Here is a 19370-nt window from a genome sequence, read left to right as displayed (position 1 = left end):
GAGTTGAACTCCAAAACACCTGGAAGGCCAACGTTTCCCCATGTCTGATCTATATGGAACAACTATCATTTTCTGTGAACATAAGCTGGATTTTTTTGTTGTATACTTATGGCGCTGAAGTTTAGTAGGGAACAAATTAAGGGGTGCTGCTTTGAGGTGATTTTATTTTCAGGTTGGAGGTAGTGCAGTCACAAGCAGCACCTTAAACAATAAATTCTTAATAAATTCAAAAGCCAATGGGATTTTGGCCTGCATCAATAGAGGTCTAGTGTCTCTAGATCCAGGGAAGTCATGCTAGCCCTCTATTCTGCTTTGGTCAGACCACACCTGGAATCACACTGTGTCCAATTCTGGGCACCATAATTGAAGGGAGATGGTGACAAGCTGGAATGTGTCCAGAGGAGAGCGACTCAAATGTTCAAGGGTATGGAGAACAAGTCCTATGAGGTGTGGCTTGAAGAGCTGGGCATGTTTAGCCTTCAGAAGGCTGAGAGGAGACATGATGAGGGCCATGTATAAATATGTGAGGGGAAGTCATAGGAAGGAGGGGCCAAGCTTGTTTTCTGCTGCCCTGGGGACTAGGACGTGGAACAATGTCTTCAAACTACAGGAAAGGAGATTCCACCTGAACATGAGGATTAACTTCTTAACCATGAGAGCTGTTTAGCATTGGAACTCTCTCTCTGCCCCGGAATGTGTTGGAGGCTCCTTCTTTGGAGGCTTTTAAATAGAGGCTGGATGGCCATCTGTTGGGGTGCTTTGAATGCAGTTTTCCTGTGTCTTGGCAGTAGGTTGGACTGGATGGTCCATGAGATCTCTTCTAACTCAATAATGAATTTTGGCACCACTTTAGCTGCCATAGCACAATGCCTTGGAGTCATGGGAGTTGCAGTTTTACAAGGTCTTTTGCCTTCTCCGCCAAACAGAGCTGATGCCTTGCCAAACCACAACTGTCATGATTTCATAGCATTGAGCCAGGGCAGCTAAAGTGGTGTCAAACTGTTCATTCTTCAGTGTAAATCCACCCTTCCTTTCAAGAATGCATCTACATCAGGCACGGGGAAACTTTGGCCCTCCAGATGTTTTGAGCTTCAGCTCCCTCAATTCCTAACAGCCCCAGGCCCCTTCAATTTAATTAATTAATTAATTAATTAATTCAAAGTTTTATATACTGAGCTTCTCGCCTCATTAGAGGGACTCAGCCCGGTTTCCAACCATAAAAACACATACAATTGGTAAAATATCAAAGTACATAATTACAATAAAACACTGGAAAAGCACATATATTTAAAAACTTAAAAATAAGAAGCGGGGATCTCAAAGTATATGTATTGTTGAAGGGTTTCATGGCTGAAATCACTGGGTTTTTGTCAGAGGCGCCCTAGGTAATTTTCAACGGTAAGCAAACAGTATTTTAGCGCCCCACCCCCACCCAACCAATCACTGATATATATTTTTTCTGTTCGTTGTGGGAGTTCTGTGTGCCATATTTGGTTCAATTCCATCATTGGTGGAGTTCAGAATGCTCTTTGATTGTAGGTGAACTATACATCCCAGTAACTACGACTCCCAAATGTCAAGGTCTATTTTCCCCAAGAGCGCCCCTGGGCAAAATCAACTATACTGCAAATGCTTACTTTGCGTAATGGGTTGAGCCGCCCCTGGTTGTTGTGAGTTTTCCAGGTTATATGGTCATGTTCTAGAAGCATTCTCTCCTGATGTTTCATCTGCATCTATGCCGGGCATCCTCAGATAGACCTCAAAACCTCTGAGAATGCCTGCTATGGATGCAGGTGAAACGTCAGGAGATAATGCTTCTGGAACATGGCCATACAGCCCGGAAAACTCACAACTTACAAAGTATATTATTTTGATTTGTAATGCATCCCCTAGCAAAGATCAATAAATTTTAGTTGATAAATAAATATAGTTTCACCTTCTAGATCCAGTGTTCAAAAAAAAATTCTTCTTTTTGTTTTGATTCATGAGTGGAATAGGAGAGATTGAGGCTACATTGTAGTAATCAGTAACACAATGAAGTTGCTGAATGATTATTTTTCATGTGAAGTTTTCTCTCGTCTCCCTCCAGATTTTCCCTGTCTCTGCACCGAGAAGCAGATTATGATGAGGAAAACCGACAGAAGGTTGCATCTTTGCTCAGCCACAGAATGAACTGGAATTTCCATTCGTCAATTCAAAAGGGAAAGGTTAATTTTGTACTTTTGGCATCCTTAAATGCACTCCAAGCCTATTTGAAAGGCAGTGACTTTTATCCTTGGAAGGCACTCAATAAGGAGATGCACTAAGGAGATGGAGGCACACAGCACCGCCGCCGCCACTCTGCACCCAGTTGCTGTAATAACGCCAGCTCTTTCTCCTTCAGAAGCAATTGACAGGCACAGTTTTATTCAGCACTGATTTGCCTCTATGTATTGAAATCCCCCCTCCCTGAAGTTGTCTGGGTTGCAAAACAGTGGGAAAACAGCAGCTGCTCATCTTTGGCGGTAGAAGATTATGGTGGCAGCTCAGTACTACTAGCAAAAGCAAAGGCATCAGCAGCAGCAGCAGCAGTGGTGACTGAAACAGCAGCAGCAGCAGCAGCTGAACAGGATGCATTTTTCACTGGAAATCATCAGCATCTGAAAGTGCAGCCGGAAGACTTGGCAGCTCAGCAGGAATCAGCAGCCTTTGGAAGGAAGCAAACTGGGAAAGGCAAGAGACGTGGAGGTGGGGTTAGCACCAGTTTTTCCCTCTTCTGAGAAGGGGGGGTTTGATTATCATGGCGGATCGGACAGCTCCTAGATGCCAGCTCCGTCTGGAGTGGGTCTATGGCTACAGGGGTCACCAGTGCCGCAACAACCTGTACTACACAGCAGGCAAGGAAGTGGTTTACTTTGTGGCTGGAGTCGGAGTGGTTTACAACACCAGGGAGCACAGCCAGAAATTTTTCCTGGGGCACAACGATGACATTATCAGGTAAGAAAAGGCTCTATGGGGAAGGGAGGTTTGGCAAAACAACCCTGCAACCCTAAACTTAATGTCTGCTGAGATCCTGTGTCAAGGCAGGCAAGCAAAAGCAGGAGAGAACCCTCCACATGAGCTCAGTACATCCAGCTGTCACATCCACATCTTTGGATACATTTGCTTTTGAAGAGGTATCTTAAACCCTTCTCTTGATTTAAGATCCCTCTTTGAAAGTGCATATGTTCAAAGATGTGGCTGTGACAGCTGGATGTACAAAGATCTTATGGAGTGTTCTCTCCTGGTTTTGCATGTCTGCCCTACCCAGGATCTTGGCCAGATTAAGTTTAATTGTACCCCAAATCTGGAAGCTCATACTCATCGAGCCCTGGGAATGTATTTCCAAATATATCCAAAGATGTGCATGTGACAGCTGGATGTACTGAAATTTAGTGGAGGGTTCTTGCTTGGTTTTATATGTGTCCTAACCCAGGATCTTGGCAGAGCTTAAGTTTAATTGCACCCCAAACCTGGAAGCTCACACCTAGAAGTCTTTCCCTTTAATCCTTTTGGATATATTTGCTTTCAAAACAAATATTTCCAAAGATGTGAATGTGATAGCTGGATGTACTGAGATCTTGTGGAAGGCTCTCCTTTGGTTTTGCATGTCTGCCCTAACCCAGCACCTTGGCAGAAATGAAGTTTAATTGCACCCCAGATCTGGAAAATTATACTCAATAGTCTTTCCCATTAGCTCCTTTATTATTTTAGTTGACAATTATAATGGCTAGCACCTAAATAGGATACAGGTGTGCATCCTGTTCCATTCATAACATCTGGAGTATGGTGCAAACAGTTGTAGTGCATCTGTTATTCCACTCTGGTCAGCTTTAACACTAATCCCAACATTTCAACATCTGGGTAAGTCTCATATCCCATCATGTTCACTGTGAAGGACCAATTGCTCCTTGTTAAGTATATCCAGGATTGTGATGGCAGTTATATTTTTGCAACAATGCAATCTTCTATGTGTCTACTTAAAAGTAAGTACCATTGAGTACAATGTTGCTTACTCCCAGGTAAGGATGGCACCTTATGAATTGAAATGGTCTGTTGTAGAGAGAAGATGTAAACAAGGGTGAAGTCCCTAAAGATGCTCAGGCACATCTCTTTATATGTTGCCAGCCTGAAAAAGACATGTTAAAACTATCCTTATGATGGTTCCTTGTCATTTATTGTGAAAGACAGATATGACTAAGCTAGCTTGAGTGTTTATTAAATGTAATACCTGTACAGAGAAATAGCTGGAACTGCCTCCCCTCCATTCACAAGTTTATTGCATTAAATATCACATTGAGATTGTTTCTGCTGTCCACATTGTTGTTCACCCTTTGGAATCACAAAACTGCCATAACTTTTTTATTTGTGCAGTTTCATGTCTACCCAAAGCAGTTTCTAACTTTCAGTTAATCTTCGGTTGAACATCTGATTATTTATGTGAGTTTGCCATATCTGTAGCCGTCCTATGAAATATCTTTGCCACTTTACAGTAGTAAAGTGGTTGTGAGAAGCAGTTTCTCCGATCTATAAAGGTCATAAAGTTTGTTTGCCTTTTGGGGCTTAATACTTGGAAGTTAGTCTAGCTGAAATTCACAAGAGATGCTTCTAAGTAAGGCCTGATCCATTTTCTTAACCCCATATCAGAGGAAGGAAGGCTGTCCCATATATTGAGTTGGTTTGGACATAAAGACACATTATGATTTATTATTATATCATGAGCTTGGAGTTGCATGTCTCCATCCAACATCTGATCTTTAGCATGCTGCAAGGTGATCAGAACATTTTGCTCCTGATTTCCATAAATCACAATTTAACATTGTACTAGAACATAAAATGTAGTTAGTGCTGTTTTATTTATCATTGTATTAATTCAAATAATTATGATTAGTAATTACATTTATAGTCCACCTTTCCTCTGGTGTCAAAGCTCGTAGGTTCCAGTTTATGCTCAAAATAGCCTTGCGAAGTAATGAAGCTTGAAAGAGACTGACTTAACCAAGGAGACCTATAGGGTTTCATAGGTTGGTGGAGACTCTTTGTTACTTCATGGACCAGTCCACGCCAGAGGTAGAGTTTACTCCTTCCATATCCTCCTGTGGTCTTTAATAATAATAAAACTTTATTTATATCCTGCCCTATCTCCCCGAGGAGACTCTTCTTGAAGCAGCTGTTTTTATCAGGAGAGAAGCCTCTTTAATTTCAAAAGCAGCAATTAGAAATGTAATGTAGATCAGGTATTGAGTTAGGGATGGGCATCATCTGACCTTGTATCAGTGGTTCCCAACTTTTGGGCCTCCAGGTGTTTTGGATCTCTGCTCTCACAATTCCTAACAGCTGGTAAGTCCAAAACAACTGGAGGCCCAAAGGTTGGTAATCACTGTAAGATGATTACAGATCTCATCAGCCTTAACTAGCGAAGCCAGTGGTGATGAATGCTGAGAGTTACAGTCCAATGACACCTGGAGGGGTCATATGATTTCAGTATTAAACTGGACATAATTGGATACAGGTTAAGGACCCCCTGTCAGGAAGTCTGAAATCTGAACTATTCTAGAATCCAGAAATGTCCCCATGGGTGGCAGAGATAGTGACACCTTTGCTTTCTGATGGTTCAGTGTACACAAACATTGTTTTGTGCACAAAATTATTTAAAGTATTGTGTAAAAAATTACCTTCAGGTTATGAGTTCAAGATGTTTGTGAAACATAAATGCATTCTGTGTTTGGACTTGGGTCCCATCACCAGGATATGTCATTATGTGTGTGCGTGCACATACTGTAGTGCAAAATCAGAAAATGCCCAAAATCCAAAACATTTCTGGTTCCAAGAATTTTGGATAAGGAATATTCAACCTGTACTTAGTTTCCATGGCTGAACATTCTAGGCAAGGATGCATTTGTGTTCTTCTGCGGATGGAGGAAGTTCATGAGCAACTCTTAAATTTTCTTTTCCTGCACTGTGAAACTCTCCAAAGTAGTGTTCTGTGTAGCATGGAAAGCTGTGAGGAAGAAGAAGAGAATGTACTGTCAGAGTACAAAGATTTTTCTGTGATTCTTCACATATTCTTCCATCAGCCTGAGCTCCTAATTAAATCCTTACAAAATGTGCTAAGTGGTTTTTTTTATTTGTCCTGTAATATTTTTCTTGCACTCTGAGTCGTCTACAGTTGTGGCTTTCTTGGAGGCTATGGTTGTTATTACCTTATTTATGAAAAACGGAACTTCAGAAATGATTACTTGTACAAATCTATCATAGTTCAGTTGAAACCTAACTGAGACTTGGGCCCAGGTTATGGTCCAACATGGTATTAACTATACTACACAGCTACTGTTGAGTAACAGAGGTGTTTTCACATACAAGGCTGTAATAGGTTTGTTTTAAGCCCCTGTTTTTCTGTTATTTCTCATATGATTAGTATTTTAGGGGGAAAGGCTTTTTTGTCCTTTCCTCCACATGCTGGTGATACAACTTTTCTAATAGTAGTACTTTTGTAAAAGAGTTCATGCACTGCAGAAATGACTTGTTAGTGGGGTTTGTTCTACTTGTGTAAATTTTCTGATTTAGAGCCCTAAATATTTAAAATAGAGAAGTACAAACTCCCTACAGTAGACAGTTGCTCTCCAATGGGCAAAAACAACAGGAATGCATTGGAGTGGGGGATTAGCAAGCAAGCGTTCTCCTCTCTTATGGGATTTTACTTATTGGGAGAATGAAGCCTGAGTGTGGCTTAAATAAATTCCTAATCTATATGTAAAACCTCTACTGACTGCAGTACAACTTGACTTACAATTCAAATATCTTCCTGCATTTATAAATGATGTCAAAAGTTATAAGAGAGGATTCCATGCATTTGTTATGTCACGCATGATAACGTTAATGAAAATGAATGGACATTCTTGCGTCTGGACCTGGACTTATTAATATCATATGCTGGTATTTGAAAGGGATTCATTTTGTAGTGACTGAGCAAGACTTAAGTAGACATTCTTTTAAAAATACCTGCTACAATTAGGAAAATGAGCTGTCATTTTGAAGATCTGTCATGATAGAAACTGAGCATGTACAGTGTGCATGAAATGCTAACACATTGTTTATAGGCAAATATAAATTGAGAGGACGAGCAGGAGGGAAATGAAGTGTATTGAAAATGGCATAGTTCACAAGTTACAACTTTGAGTAAAATCCCTTCTTCTCAGCATAATTTTGTTGCAGTTGCACTTGTTCATCTGTAAATTGTAATACCTTATAAAAAAGGTATTCTAATCCTATGTGGTTTAGATATGTTATAAAGACTTACACGGGTGCAGCCTAATCCTGGGTTATGTAGAAATCCCACCGAATTCAGTGGCAGTTTATTATGTGTAGAAGCTTTAGTTTCCTTTTCCAGCCATTTGGTTGGATTTTTTAAAAGTGAGGAATGAAATAGGAAATATCCATTTTGAGAACATGATGACAGTTCTGAGATATTTACTTATAAATAAAGTTGGGGATTAACAATTAACAGGACAATGTCCATTAATGAGATACTACGGTTCTATTATTCACCTTTGCCATCTATTATAAATAATGCTTCACAACTGGTGTTGTCTCAGGGCATAGAATCATAGAATCATAGAATCAAAGAGTTGGAAGAGACCTCATGGGCCATCCAGTCCAACCCCCTGCCAAGAAGCAGGAATATTACATTCAAATCACCCCTGACAGATGGCCATCCAGCTTCTGTTTATAAGCTTCCAAAGAAGGAGCCTCCACCACACTCCGGGGCAGAGAGTTCCACTGCTGAACGGCTCTCACAGTCAGGAAGTTCTTCCTCATGTTCAGATGGAATCTCCTCTCTTGTAGTTTGAAGCCATTGTTCCGCGTCCTATTCCCCAAGGAAGCAGAAAACAAGCTTGCTCCCTCCTACAAATTATGCACTGTGCATAATTTGTACAGTGCTATTGACCTAGATCAGTGGTTCCCAACCTGTGGTCTGTGGACCACCAGAGGTCCACAAGTATGAAAATATGGGCCTCACAATTACTATGCAGTTGCCTCGAAACCATGCCGCAATGAGAGTGACTGGTCTTATGAAACCCTCTTATAGTGCTGAGGCAACGGGGATGTTGGGAGGGAAGAAGCTAACTACCCACAAAAGTTTATTACTACCACATTAGCTCTATATTATTAAATATTATATTCTATGGGCAAGCAGATGGCAACTACTGGATGCCATATGTTCTGTATCAGAAACTAGAGCTGATGTGGTCTGTCCAATGCAATTTTCTGAATCAGCACCCCCAAATTACCAAATGGAATCTAAAGTTGGCCCCAAATTGATTCATAACCCTTTTGGTACTAATGTTGGTGAGTGGTTCCTAGTCAAGTGGTCCCTGGTGAAAGAGATCCCTGGTCAAAAAAAGGTTGGGAACCACTGACCTAGATGAAACATTTCATTATTCCATACATCACATTTTCCCGTGCCATTGTAGAAGTCATGTGTTGACTTTCAAGCTTTATTTCTGCAGATCTATCTAGTAAAATTTGACAGAAATATTAGAAGGGATTTGCTGCAAGTGGAGAGCTGCCTTTTTGTTGATGCAAATTTGGTGGCCTTTAAGATAAGACTTTAAATCCTGCTGCATTGGCTGGTTTTATTGCGGAATCCTTTGTTTCAGGCATATTACAACTACTCAGCATGCTTGATAATCTCTACTGAGTGACCATGTAGGGCATTTTATAGTAACATAGGAATTGACAGACTTACTTATTTTATGTTAGCTTATTCTTTCTGTGTTAGTTTATTCATTCATTATGTGCTGATCTGCAAAGACCAGAGTAGGGGATATGATTTTATGGTTTATGATGTAGATAAGGTTCATTTCAGTTGTTGCAATGGTTATCTTACCAGACAGGAACCATATTGGATTATGTCTGCATTTTGCTCTCTTGACATTATTGTAGGAAGGAAACTCCATGCTTGGAGCAATGTCATCTTTTGATGGCTTCATAGATATAATTTCATTGGAAAAGCTTCACAGTCAGCTCTTCAGTGAGACAGTGACAACCAAAGGTGGAGAGCTAGCTGTACAAAATTACATAGTTATCCTTCGATTCTGCTTTGTTTCTCAATGGCCATCTTGAGGCATGTAATGATGCTGACCACCAAATCTATTAGTGTTGGTAGTTTAAGCAACTTCCAGAGCAGTTCTACTGTATATTCTGATATGCTGTTATTACACCAGTTTAATTCCTGGAATATGTGAGGAATGAAATAGGGAAGTAGATATGAAATGGGAGTGGAAACAGAAAAAAAATCGTGAGGAAATGGTAGACAGGTTCCCATCAAATGGTAGGCAGGTTCCCATCAACGTATCCATTGCTTATGAATTGAAGACTGTGTCAGCAATAATTTCCAGCTTCTGGAGTTGATAACTGTCCATTTTAATATTTTATTGTTAAGTCACTGACTTTTAAATGCCCTTCTTGTTAGTCCTATTGTTAATGCGATGGCGACTATTATGCGATGAAATACAATCTTTGCAGCTCTGAAAGTGTGTAATGGGCAGTTAATATCTGACCCGCCTTTCTCCCAGTATGAGATCAAGATGAATTCCACAAACAATAGATAAATAACAGATAAATTAGATATGTATCTTTATGTCAAAGTATTTATACATTGTTTTCGATTTTTACAACAATGTCTTATTTCTTCTTGCTATTCGTATGTATTATTTGTTTATATGTTAATATAAGAACATAAAGAAATCTTATGATAATATCTTCAGTGCTTATTTAACGTCTCAACTTTACTCATGCATGTTGTTTTCTGCCTGTGGCTAATGTGTAAGGATTCCTTGTAGTGTCATTGTTTATAGTATATAGTAATGTGTTGCTAGGGATGTTGTTGGAGTAGCAGTTGTTGCTATATGGATTTTTCAACATTCTTGTTATGTTTTTGACATTGCTGTTTAGAACAATTGGGCCCTGTGTTTTACTAGCAAAAGACATAATGGTGTTGATTATCTAGACACCCAATTACCAGTAGTTATACAACATGCAGCTTTTGTTGTTTTAAAGCTTTGACTCAACCCTGATCTTTCTGGAAAGACCATAGAATCACTCCTGAGGATCAGGGACATTTTCCCACCAGCATTATAGAACAGAGGCCAATTGTCCAATCTGATCCTACAGAATTCTGGGAAATGTAGTTTAAGGAAGCTGAGGATCTCTCTAGCTGAGAATTCCAAAGGCTCCGCTCTGAACTACATTTCCCAGAATTGTGTAGGAGCAACTCGGATGATTAGCAGACAATACCCTTCATTCTATAATGCTGGTTGGAAAACATCCTTAGAGAAGTGATTAGTTATCTTTTAGTCCTCCAGCAAAAAATGGGGTGGGCGGGGGAGTGTGACTATTATGCGATGAAATACGGTATGTATTTCAGGATGTTTTCCATTTTTTTGTCAAATGACATTCTTTTGTGTGCATAAAATAACCCAGTTGGCCTAACCCAGGAAGAGATGAAAGTTGAGTTTGTTCCAAAGGCTTGGAGCCTCCAATAGCAATCACAGAATCATAGAATCACTGGATCATTGAGTTGGAAGAGACTTCCTGGGCCATCCAGTCCAACCTCCTACCAAGAAGCAGGAAAACCACATTCAAAGCACCCCTGACAGATGGATACCCAGCCTCTGTTTAAAAGCCTCCAAACCCCTTTCTTTTCCGACAAGCTTTTGATGGGTGAATAACTCGGGACTATGTCTGTTCTCGTTTTTATTGTATTTTAAAGTTGGTTGTATTGTTTTAATCTACTGCTGTAAACCGCTCCGAGCCAAATTGGGAGTGGTGGTATACAAGTTAAATAAATAAATAAATAATAAAATAAAGAAGGAGCCTTCACAACACTCCAGGGCAGAGAGTTACACTGTTGAACAGATCTCACCGTTAGGAATATTCAGGTGAAATCTCTTTTCCTGTAGTTTGAAGCCACGGTTCCCTGGAGACCGAGTCTCCAGGGAATGTAATATTTTGTTGTACACTCAAGAAGACGTCAGTTCTTATAATGGTGGCCTTACATAGTTTTCAAAGGGCACATCTAATAAATTATTTTTAAAAATGCCAAGGCCATTGTGAGTGGGAGTCAGTTACTAATTGACAGAGGTGACCATGTCCTCATGGCTTTTATCACCTTATGTAAATTGCTTCATAGGCATTATTTCTGCTGGAGAACGTGGCATCCATTTTCATTGTACTGAACTTACAAAGAGATGAGCATAGGACAGAGGTTTCTTGGAAGGCAGAACTCCAATTTGAACATATTTCTATAAACCTAAATTTACTTAGAATAGGATGTAGCCATTAGATATATAACTGAAATAACAACAGATGTTCTTCCCACCCATTTTTGTGGTCAACTTTGTGTTGATTATTAGCCATTTGGACTGAGTATCTTCTCCTTTGTGAAGCTCTAAATATGTGTTGGGAGCTAAGGTGTGTGTGTATGTGTGTATGTAAAGAACATGTAAACAATCATTCTGTTTAACTTTGCTTGTTTCCGGTCAGGCCTGTTTGCATTTGTCCAGTGAAGATCTTGATAAAACCTCTGGTAATTGCTAATGTTCATGGAATTGTATTTTCATTGAGTACTTCAGAATTTAAGAAAGGGGGTTAGATATTTACCTCATTATCATAAAATGCTAACTTTCAAGGAGGTATAGGGGTTTTTTGTGAGCAGTTTTGAAGCTGTAGATAACGTGGCAAATGATATGCCACATTCTAGTAACTAACACAGGCATAGTTCTTTATAAGAGGTATTATCATGTCAAATACTGGCATGCTCCAAGTTCTCAAGATGGAGCAGCATTGTATTATAATCCTCTCTTTTTTGGTTCTGACAATTTCAGCAACTGGAAAAATGAATGGCTTTGACCCCCAAAGTAAGTCTAAATTTGCTCCAGCACTACTCTCAAATACAGAACATACCCATTTGTGATCTATGTAAACTAGCCAATAACTGTTTCCTTTATAGTTCTGTTTGGCACAGATTCATATAAGCACTTATCCATTATATCACAGATATTGTTCAGCTACAGAAACATTTACAGAAATATATTATTTTCATTAAATATGTTTTCAGCTCCAAAAAGTAGTGAGGCCAATAGTTCAATAGCCCAGACTAGGTAGTTTGTTTACTATGTAGGAAGTTTTTAACTTTTAGTATTGAAATTATCCTTGCCTTATGATTCTTCAGATACAGAAAGATGTTTTATGAAAGAGTACAACCCTCTGAATTCCAAGTATAGCACTTGTCACACTTCCTGTTCCAGCAGCTGGTTGTATAAAATGCAAGCTGTAGTACATTGTAGTTTTTAGACACCATTTTTTTCTTGTTGGGTTAGCTGTATATGTACTTCTATGAAGAAACACACACACATACGCACACATTTGTTTTTATTACACTTTCTGCTTTTTTGTAGGTCACCTTGGGTTCTAGTCTGGGGAAAAGGATGTATATGAATAAAATGATGGTTGGGTGTATATTGGAAGAAACTCCACTGAACACAGACACTTGTGTAACTATAATAAGAAAAATAAAACAGAAGTGTTTTTCCTTTCCCTATATGATAACTTTTTTGGCAATATTGCAAATTGAAAATTGGGTAATACTACATGAAATCAGGCAATGTCCTCCTTTGGGAAATCAGAAAAGAGGCAGAAACCCTATAAGAACAGTGCTGGGTCACCGATAGGAAACTTGCTGCATAATCATTTACATTTTTATTCAGAAGTGATTTCGAGTTGACCTGTAGCTTAAAAAGTGTAGCATTGGCCCTTCTCCCAATTGCCTTAAGCTTTCTTTTAAAAAATACTGTATACCTTGCATATTCTAGTGCATTTTTTTTCTGATATTACTTTCGAGGTGCTTTAAAGTAAGACTTTTATCATGCACTAGCTAAACTTGACCACACTTTGCTGTGGCTCAGTCAAATATGAAATGAATGAGATCGTAAATAAGAGTATTGTTGTGAACATAGATTCTCCAAGAAAACACATCATTCAATTCAATACCCTGCCTTACATTGCTGTGTCTATGTGGAATGAAAGGAAAGGAAAGGCAAAGAGGTTTTTTACAGAAATATTTTTTATTGTAAAGCTAGTGAATTGACTCCTTTTTTGGTTTGTCCATTTTCTGCATAAACATAAAGATCTGATGGTTTACCGATCCTTGAGCATGTGACATATAAGTGCCCATGAGATAAGCAATTGTTTTCTAAATACAAAGTGCACACCTGCAAAAATTACCTCCACACTTTATTGATAGTCATAGATTGTTTTTTTCTTTTACTGCTGAGGTAAAAGGAAAGCTGTGTAGTAATTGGTTGCTCATGCTCAGTTTTTATTTCTTACACTGCTGAGGTAAAATGAAAGCTAGGCTGTGAGTGGTTGCTTTGGGCATCACAGATTCCTCTCTGTCTATTCCTGGACTGCTAGTTTTATTCTAAATATACACGTGTATTCGAATGCAACATTGTGTTTCAATTTCATGTTACCATAAAAACATGTGCATATTGGAATGCAACATTGTGTCAAAATAGCAAGTCAACCAACTGACTACTTTTTGAGTTTTTGCAAGCACAAACATACACAGGCTAAGATTTTATATATAAAGATTTGCTTCAACTTGTTCATTCAACTTGTTCATTCATTCAGCTGGTTCGAGGTTTTGGGCTTGAGTGTTACCAGTACGCTGATGACACTCAGCTGGTGCTGAGGATGGAGGGCAGACTAGATTCTGTACCTGATTATTTTCATCAGTGCCTCGAGGCCGTTACTGGATCGCTGCGTGCCAGCAGGTTGAAGGTGAATCCAGCAAAGACGGAGATCCTATGGCTGGGTCAACCGGGCAGTGGGGACATCCAGCTGCCCAGCCTGGATGGCGAGGCGCTACGCCCATCATCATTGGTAAAGAGTCTGGGAGTCCTTTTGGACCCTCTGCTGATGATGGAGGCCCAGGTCTCCGCCGTTAGCAGAACCGCCTTTTTTTATCTGCGGCAGGCTGGACGGCTGGCCCCCTACCTGTCCAGGGATGACCTAGCTACGGTGATCCAGGCCACGGTCATCTCAAGACTGGACTACTGTAATGCCCTCTACATTGGCCTTCCTCTGTCGGTGATCCGGAAGCTCAAGTTGGTACAAAATGCAGCTGCTCGGCTTCTTGCGGGAATTCCGATGAGATGCCACATAACACCAATCTTACTACAGCTGCATTGGTTACCAATTGAGCACCGGATCGCTTTCAAAGTGATGGTACTCACCTTTAAGGCCTTGCATGGTTTGGGGCCGATGTAACTGAGGGACTGCCTCACCCCCACCAACCCCAGAAATCCCTCCGTTCTGAGGACCAAGATCTATTGGAAATTCCCAGTGTCAAGACCTTGTGTCTAACAGCAACCAGACGCAGAGCCTTTACAGCAGCGGCACCATCACGCTGGAATATTCTGCCACCTGAAGTCCATGCCTTGCGGGACCTATCAGCTTTCCGCAGGGCATGAAAGACATATCTGTTTTGACAGGCCTTTGATCTCTGATATTGTTGTTTTTAAATTGTTTTTAAATTGTGTTACATTTTAGCCTGTTCTTGTAAGCCGCTCCAATCCCCAGGGGAGTGGCGGCATATAAATTTGAATTATAAATATACATAAATAAATAAACAAATAAATAAATAAATAAATACATTTTTTAAAAAATATTACGGAGTTTCCAGTTGTCACCCCCTTCCAATTGTAATGCTTTCACATATTCCCACTGTTTCTTCCAGGTCTACCTAAAAATAAACTCAGTTAATGAGGAAAAGATGAACTAGCTGCACAATGTTATTTACCGTAATTTGTTGGGCTAGGAGATTCCATTGTAAGAACCCCTCTCCTGTTCCTACCCAGAGCATCTCTTCTCAAGTGCTTGTCTTTCAACTGAGTTCATTTCCAATACTGGAGCTAAGGGACACGTGGCTGGTGGGGGTGTGGTATAGAGGGTTCATATGTAAGTTACAGATGGATAAAAGTTTAACACATCCCACATGGCCCCTTTACTCCTTTAACAGGACGAATACACCTCTTGTGGCTTTATCCATAATTGGCAAATCTTGTTTAAATGGTTCGACACTGCCTTGTTTGGTTTGGCATTCAGCTCAAAATGTGTTACAAAAAGATAGCATTTTGAAAAAAAATATGTCAGTGCCATGTTGTGGTGCCGGTGAATCATTCACACCTAGCTTGTTGTGTTAAAAGTTGGAGCTTCCAGGGCAGGGAATGTGATTTTGCTGTGGGCCTGAACTATTTTTGTTGTGGTTGTTCAAACAGATCAAGGGCTGTGCCACTTCCTGCAAGTATGGCTGGATAAAGACTCCAGGAGACAAGGTTTGAACTTCCATTCAGCCATGGACACTCCGATTTCTATGCGTTATTGTGAAAGCCAGTTAGTAAAGAAAGCTTATAGAAAGAAAACTATGGTATTTCATCATTTGAAATGTGGTGCTGAAGGATAGTTCTATGGACTCCCCTATTACCTAAAAGACAAATAAATAGGTCCTGGATCAAATGAATACTGAACTATAACTAGCAGCCAAAATGACTAAACAGAAACTGTTGTATTTGGCCATAGCAAAGATCACTAATGACCGAAAGGTCATGAGTTCGAAACCAGCCCGGGTCAGAGTGAGCTTCCAACCAATTTGTGTAGCTTGTTGTCGAACTTTGCAGTTGCATCTGTTAAGTAGGTAATTTAGGTACCACTTATGTGGGGAGGCTAATTTAACTAATTTATGAGACCATAAAAATCTCCAGCAAGCATGCGGGGAATGAGGAAGTACTTCATCAGTGTCACAGATGGATGCTGAAGCGACAGCTCCCCTGGTGGCCAGAAAAAAGTTGGAATGTTAAATAGCCTCTGACTGTCTGTCTATATATGTTGTGTGTCTATGGCATTGAATGTTTGCCTTGTATATGTACATTGTAATCCGCCCTGAGTCCCCTGCAGAGCGAGAAGGGCAGAATATAAATACAATAAATAAATAAATAAATAGCATGAGATGACCCAACTTATTAGAAAAGATAATAATGCTTGGCAAAGTTGGAGACAGTAGGAAAAGAGAAAGAGTGCGTTACAAGTGGATTGATTTAACAAAGGCAGCCACAGCCCTTTTTTAGCATATCAGAAGCGACTTGAGATTATGCTGCAAGTCGCTTCTGGTGTGAAAGAATTGGCCATCTGCAAGGACATTGCCCAGGGGACACTTGAATGTGTTACCATCCTGTGAGAGGCTTCTCTCATGTCCCCGCATGGGAAGCTAGGGCTGACAGACAGATGCTCACCCCATCTCATGGATTTGAACCACTGACCTTCAGGTCAGCAGATCAGCCAGCACAAGGGTTTAACCCATTGTGCCACCATGGCTCCTAGCCACAGCCCTAATGCTGCAAGACAAGTGTAGGACTGTTAGCAAGAGGGAGTATTGGAGGTCTCATTCATATGATCACAATAAGTTGAAACTGACTTGATAGCTATTAACAACAACAACAACAACAAGGAAACTCACTGTATGAACTACGGTAGATCCCTCCATTCCAAAATTAGAGGGCTTGAGAGCAGCATCAAAAGGCCAATAAAGTCAGAGGAAGGAGGAAGGTGAGGGTGCCTCCTTTGCTGAGCCCTGCACCGCCTGCAAATTACAGTATCCGCTGCAGAAAGTCTGGAGATCTAGATTATTCTTGTAACAATATCGTTCGATCAAATTTATTTCTTGCTGTGCTCTCTTTTTGAAGTAAATCCTACATGAGTCCCTCCCCTCCAACTCATCCAGCTACAGAGTTTCTTTTCCTGAAGATAAGTACATCAAAAGGGATTTTCTCTCTACAGTTATAGCATAATGGTTTCTCTGTCACAAGCATGAGAAATGCTTGGTGTAAAGTAGGTGAAAGTATGCTTTTGTTGTCTTGTTTTTTTTAAAGCCTGAATGCACATTATACAGATTGGGTGTAAATATCAAAGGCAGCTAATTTAGTTTAATTGTTTTTGCAGATAAATATTAATAGTGGCAAAGGATGTTCAAGGACAATGATACACAAGAAATAACCTTCTTAAGATGTGTTCTATTTTAGGAAAATGTGGTTTGATGGTGGTACAACTGCAAAACCCTAAAGTGTTTTCAACTCAGAAATCATAGAATCATAGAGTTGGAAGAGACCTCATGGGCCATCCAGTCCAATCCCCTGCCAAGAAGCAGGAAAACTGCATTCAAAGCACTCCCAACAAATGGCCATCCAGCCTCTGTTTAAAAGCTTCCAAAGAAGGAGCCTCCACCACTCTCTGGGGCAGAGAGTTCCACTGCTGAACAAGCTTTCACAGTCAGGAAGTTCTTCCTCATGTTCAGATGGAATCTCCTCTCTTGTAGTTTGAAGTCATTGTTCCACATCCTAGTCTCCAGGGCAGCAGAAAACAAACTTGCTCCCTCCTCCCTGTGACTTCCCCTCACATACTTATACATGGCTATTAGGCCTGTGCGGTTTCGTTCGTTAATTCGTTATTTCGTTATTAATTCGTTATTTTTACCACATCCGACGCGATTTCAAAACACATTTTTAAACCCGGAAGAGTTTAAAAATATCGAAACAGCAGCCCCATATATTTTACGAGCTTCAGCTCGTGTCGTTAATGGGATGGAGGCTGCTAAGTGCTGCTGGTGCCTGGGAGCCAATCCGGCGCTCCCAAGCACCCCAGCAGTAAATGGGGCGGGCGGGGCGAAGGGGCGGCGCGAGCGCACACCCAGTGAGCCAAGCACCGCCCCTGCCTGTTGGGCGCCCGGCCCGCGCGCGCTCACCCTTACAACCGGCCTCCGCACGCCATCCAATCGGCTCCGGCTCCTGCGCCCTCCTCCTCCTCCTCGTCCTCCTCCTCCTCCTCCCAGCTGTGTTGCAGCCAGGAAGTGCCAGGAGGAGGAGGAGGAGGGCGCAGGAGCCAGAGCCGATTGGATGGCGCGCGGAGGCCGGTTGTAAGGGTGAGCGCGCGCGCACCATCCAATCGGCTCCGGCTTCTGCGCCCTCCTCCTCCTCCTCCTGGCACAGCTGGGAGGAGGAGGAGGAGGAGGAGGGCGCAGGAGCCGGAGCCGATTGGATGGCGCGCGCGCGCTCACCCTTACAACCGGCCTCCGCGTGCCATCCAATCGGCTTCCTGCAACACAGCTGGGAGGAGGAGGAGGAAGAGGAGGGCGCAGGAGCCGGAGCGCAGGAGCCGGGGAGGGGATTCCTGCAGCGCCGGCTCTGCCTCCGTGGCCCGCCTGAGATGAGACCAACAATACCATCTGATTGCCACAAATTGAAGGCTGCATCCATCCAGGCTCTTTTGCTGTGAGTTTTCAGGGCTGTATGAGTGTATGACCATGTTCCAGAAGCATTCTCTCCTGACATTTTGCCCACATCTATGGCAGGCATCCTCAGAGGTCTGTTGGAAACTAGGCAAATGGAGTTTATCTATGGAATGTCCAGGGTGGGAGAAATGAAAGCCATTCAATGCTAATCAAGGTGACCATTACTGCAACATTCACACTTACAAAATGTTTTGTAAATATTTACGAAATTTCGTAAATAACAAAACATTTTTTTGGAAAGTTTTGTAAATATTTTAAATATCGAAACAAAAAAACACCCCAATTACAAATCGATTTTAGAAACAATTTTTTTCTTGATCAAACAGGCCTAATGGCTATCATGTCTCCTCTCAGCCTTCTCTTCTTCAGACTAAACATGCCCAGCTCTTTAAGACGCTCCTCATAGGGCTTGTTCTCCAGACTCTTGATCATTTTCATTGCCCTTCTCTGGACACACTCCAGCTTGTCAATATCTCTCTTCAATTGTGGTGCCCACAATATTCCAGGTGTGGTCTAACCAAGGTGGAATAGAGGGGTAGCATGACTTCTTTGGATCTATTGATGCAAGCCAAAATCCCATTGGCTTTTTTGATGCTCCATCACATTGTTAGTTCATGTTTAACTTGTTGTTCACAAGGACTCCAAGATCTTTTTCATGCGTACTGCTCTCAAGTTCCAATGAATCATCTGAGCAACGGTGTTATGCCTCTGCTTGTAGTCTGTCTGCATGATCTTCTTGCAGCAGCTGAGGATGTGATCTATTGTTTCATCTGCTTCCTTGCAGAGCCTACACTTGAGATCTGTTGTAGACTTTTCAATTATGGCTTTGATTGCATTGGTTCTAATGGCTTGTTCTTGGGCTGCCAGAATCAGGCCCGCTGTCTCTTTTTCAAAGTCTCTGTCTCTTTTTTCAAAGCCTTTGCAAATTATTATTATTATTATTATT

The 19370-nt window shown here is 41.1% G+C and overlaps 1 protein-coding gene across 7 annotated transcripts in view; it reads left to right on the top strand.

The window, feature by feature from the left end:
* The first annotated feature begins 2131 nt into the window (after positions 1-2131).
* EML6 (EMAP like 6) overlaps positions 2132-19370 on the top strand; it is a 202035-nt gene continuing 184796 nt past the window's right edge. For all 7 annotated transcript variants that reach the window (XR_010908994.1, XR_010908993.1, XR_009629972.2 and 4 more), the window contains exon 1: positions 2132-2976. Coding sequence is in view for 4 of the 7 variants with exons in the window: in XM_060754569.2 (XP_060610552.2) it covers positions 2780-2976 (197 nt within the window). In the remaining 3 variants the exon portion in view is untranslated. The remainder of the gene's footprint in view (positions 2977-19370) is intronic.

Source organism: Anolis sagrei, chromosome 1, assembly GCF_037176765.1.
Source record: "Anolis sagrei isolate rAnoSag1 chromosome 1, rAnoSag1.mat, whole genome shotgun sequence".
In the NCBI taxonomy this organism is placed as follows: domain Eukaryota; kingdom Metazoa; phylum Chordata; class Lepidosauria; order Squamata; family Dactyloidae; genus Anolis; species Anolis sagrei.
The sequence above is the reverse complement of the archived record's forward strand: the minus strand, read 5'-3'. Positions and strand labels throughout refer to the sequence as shown.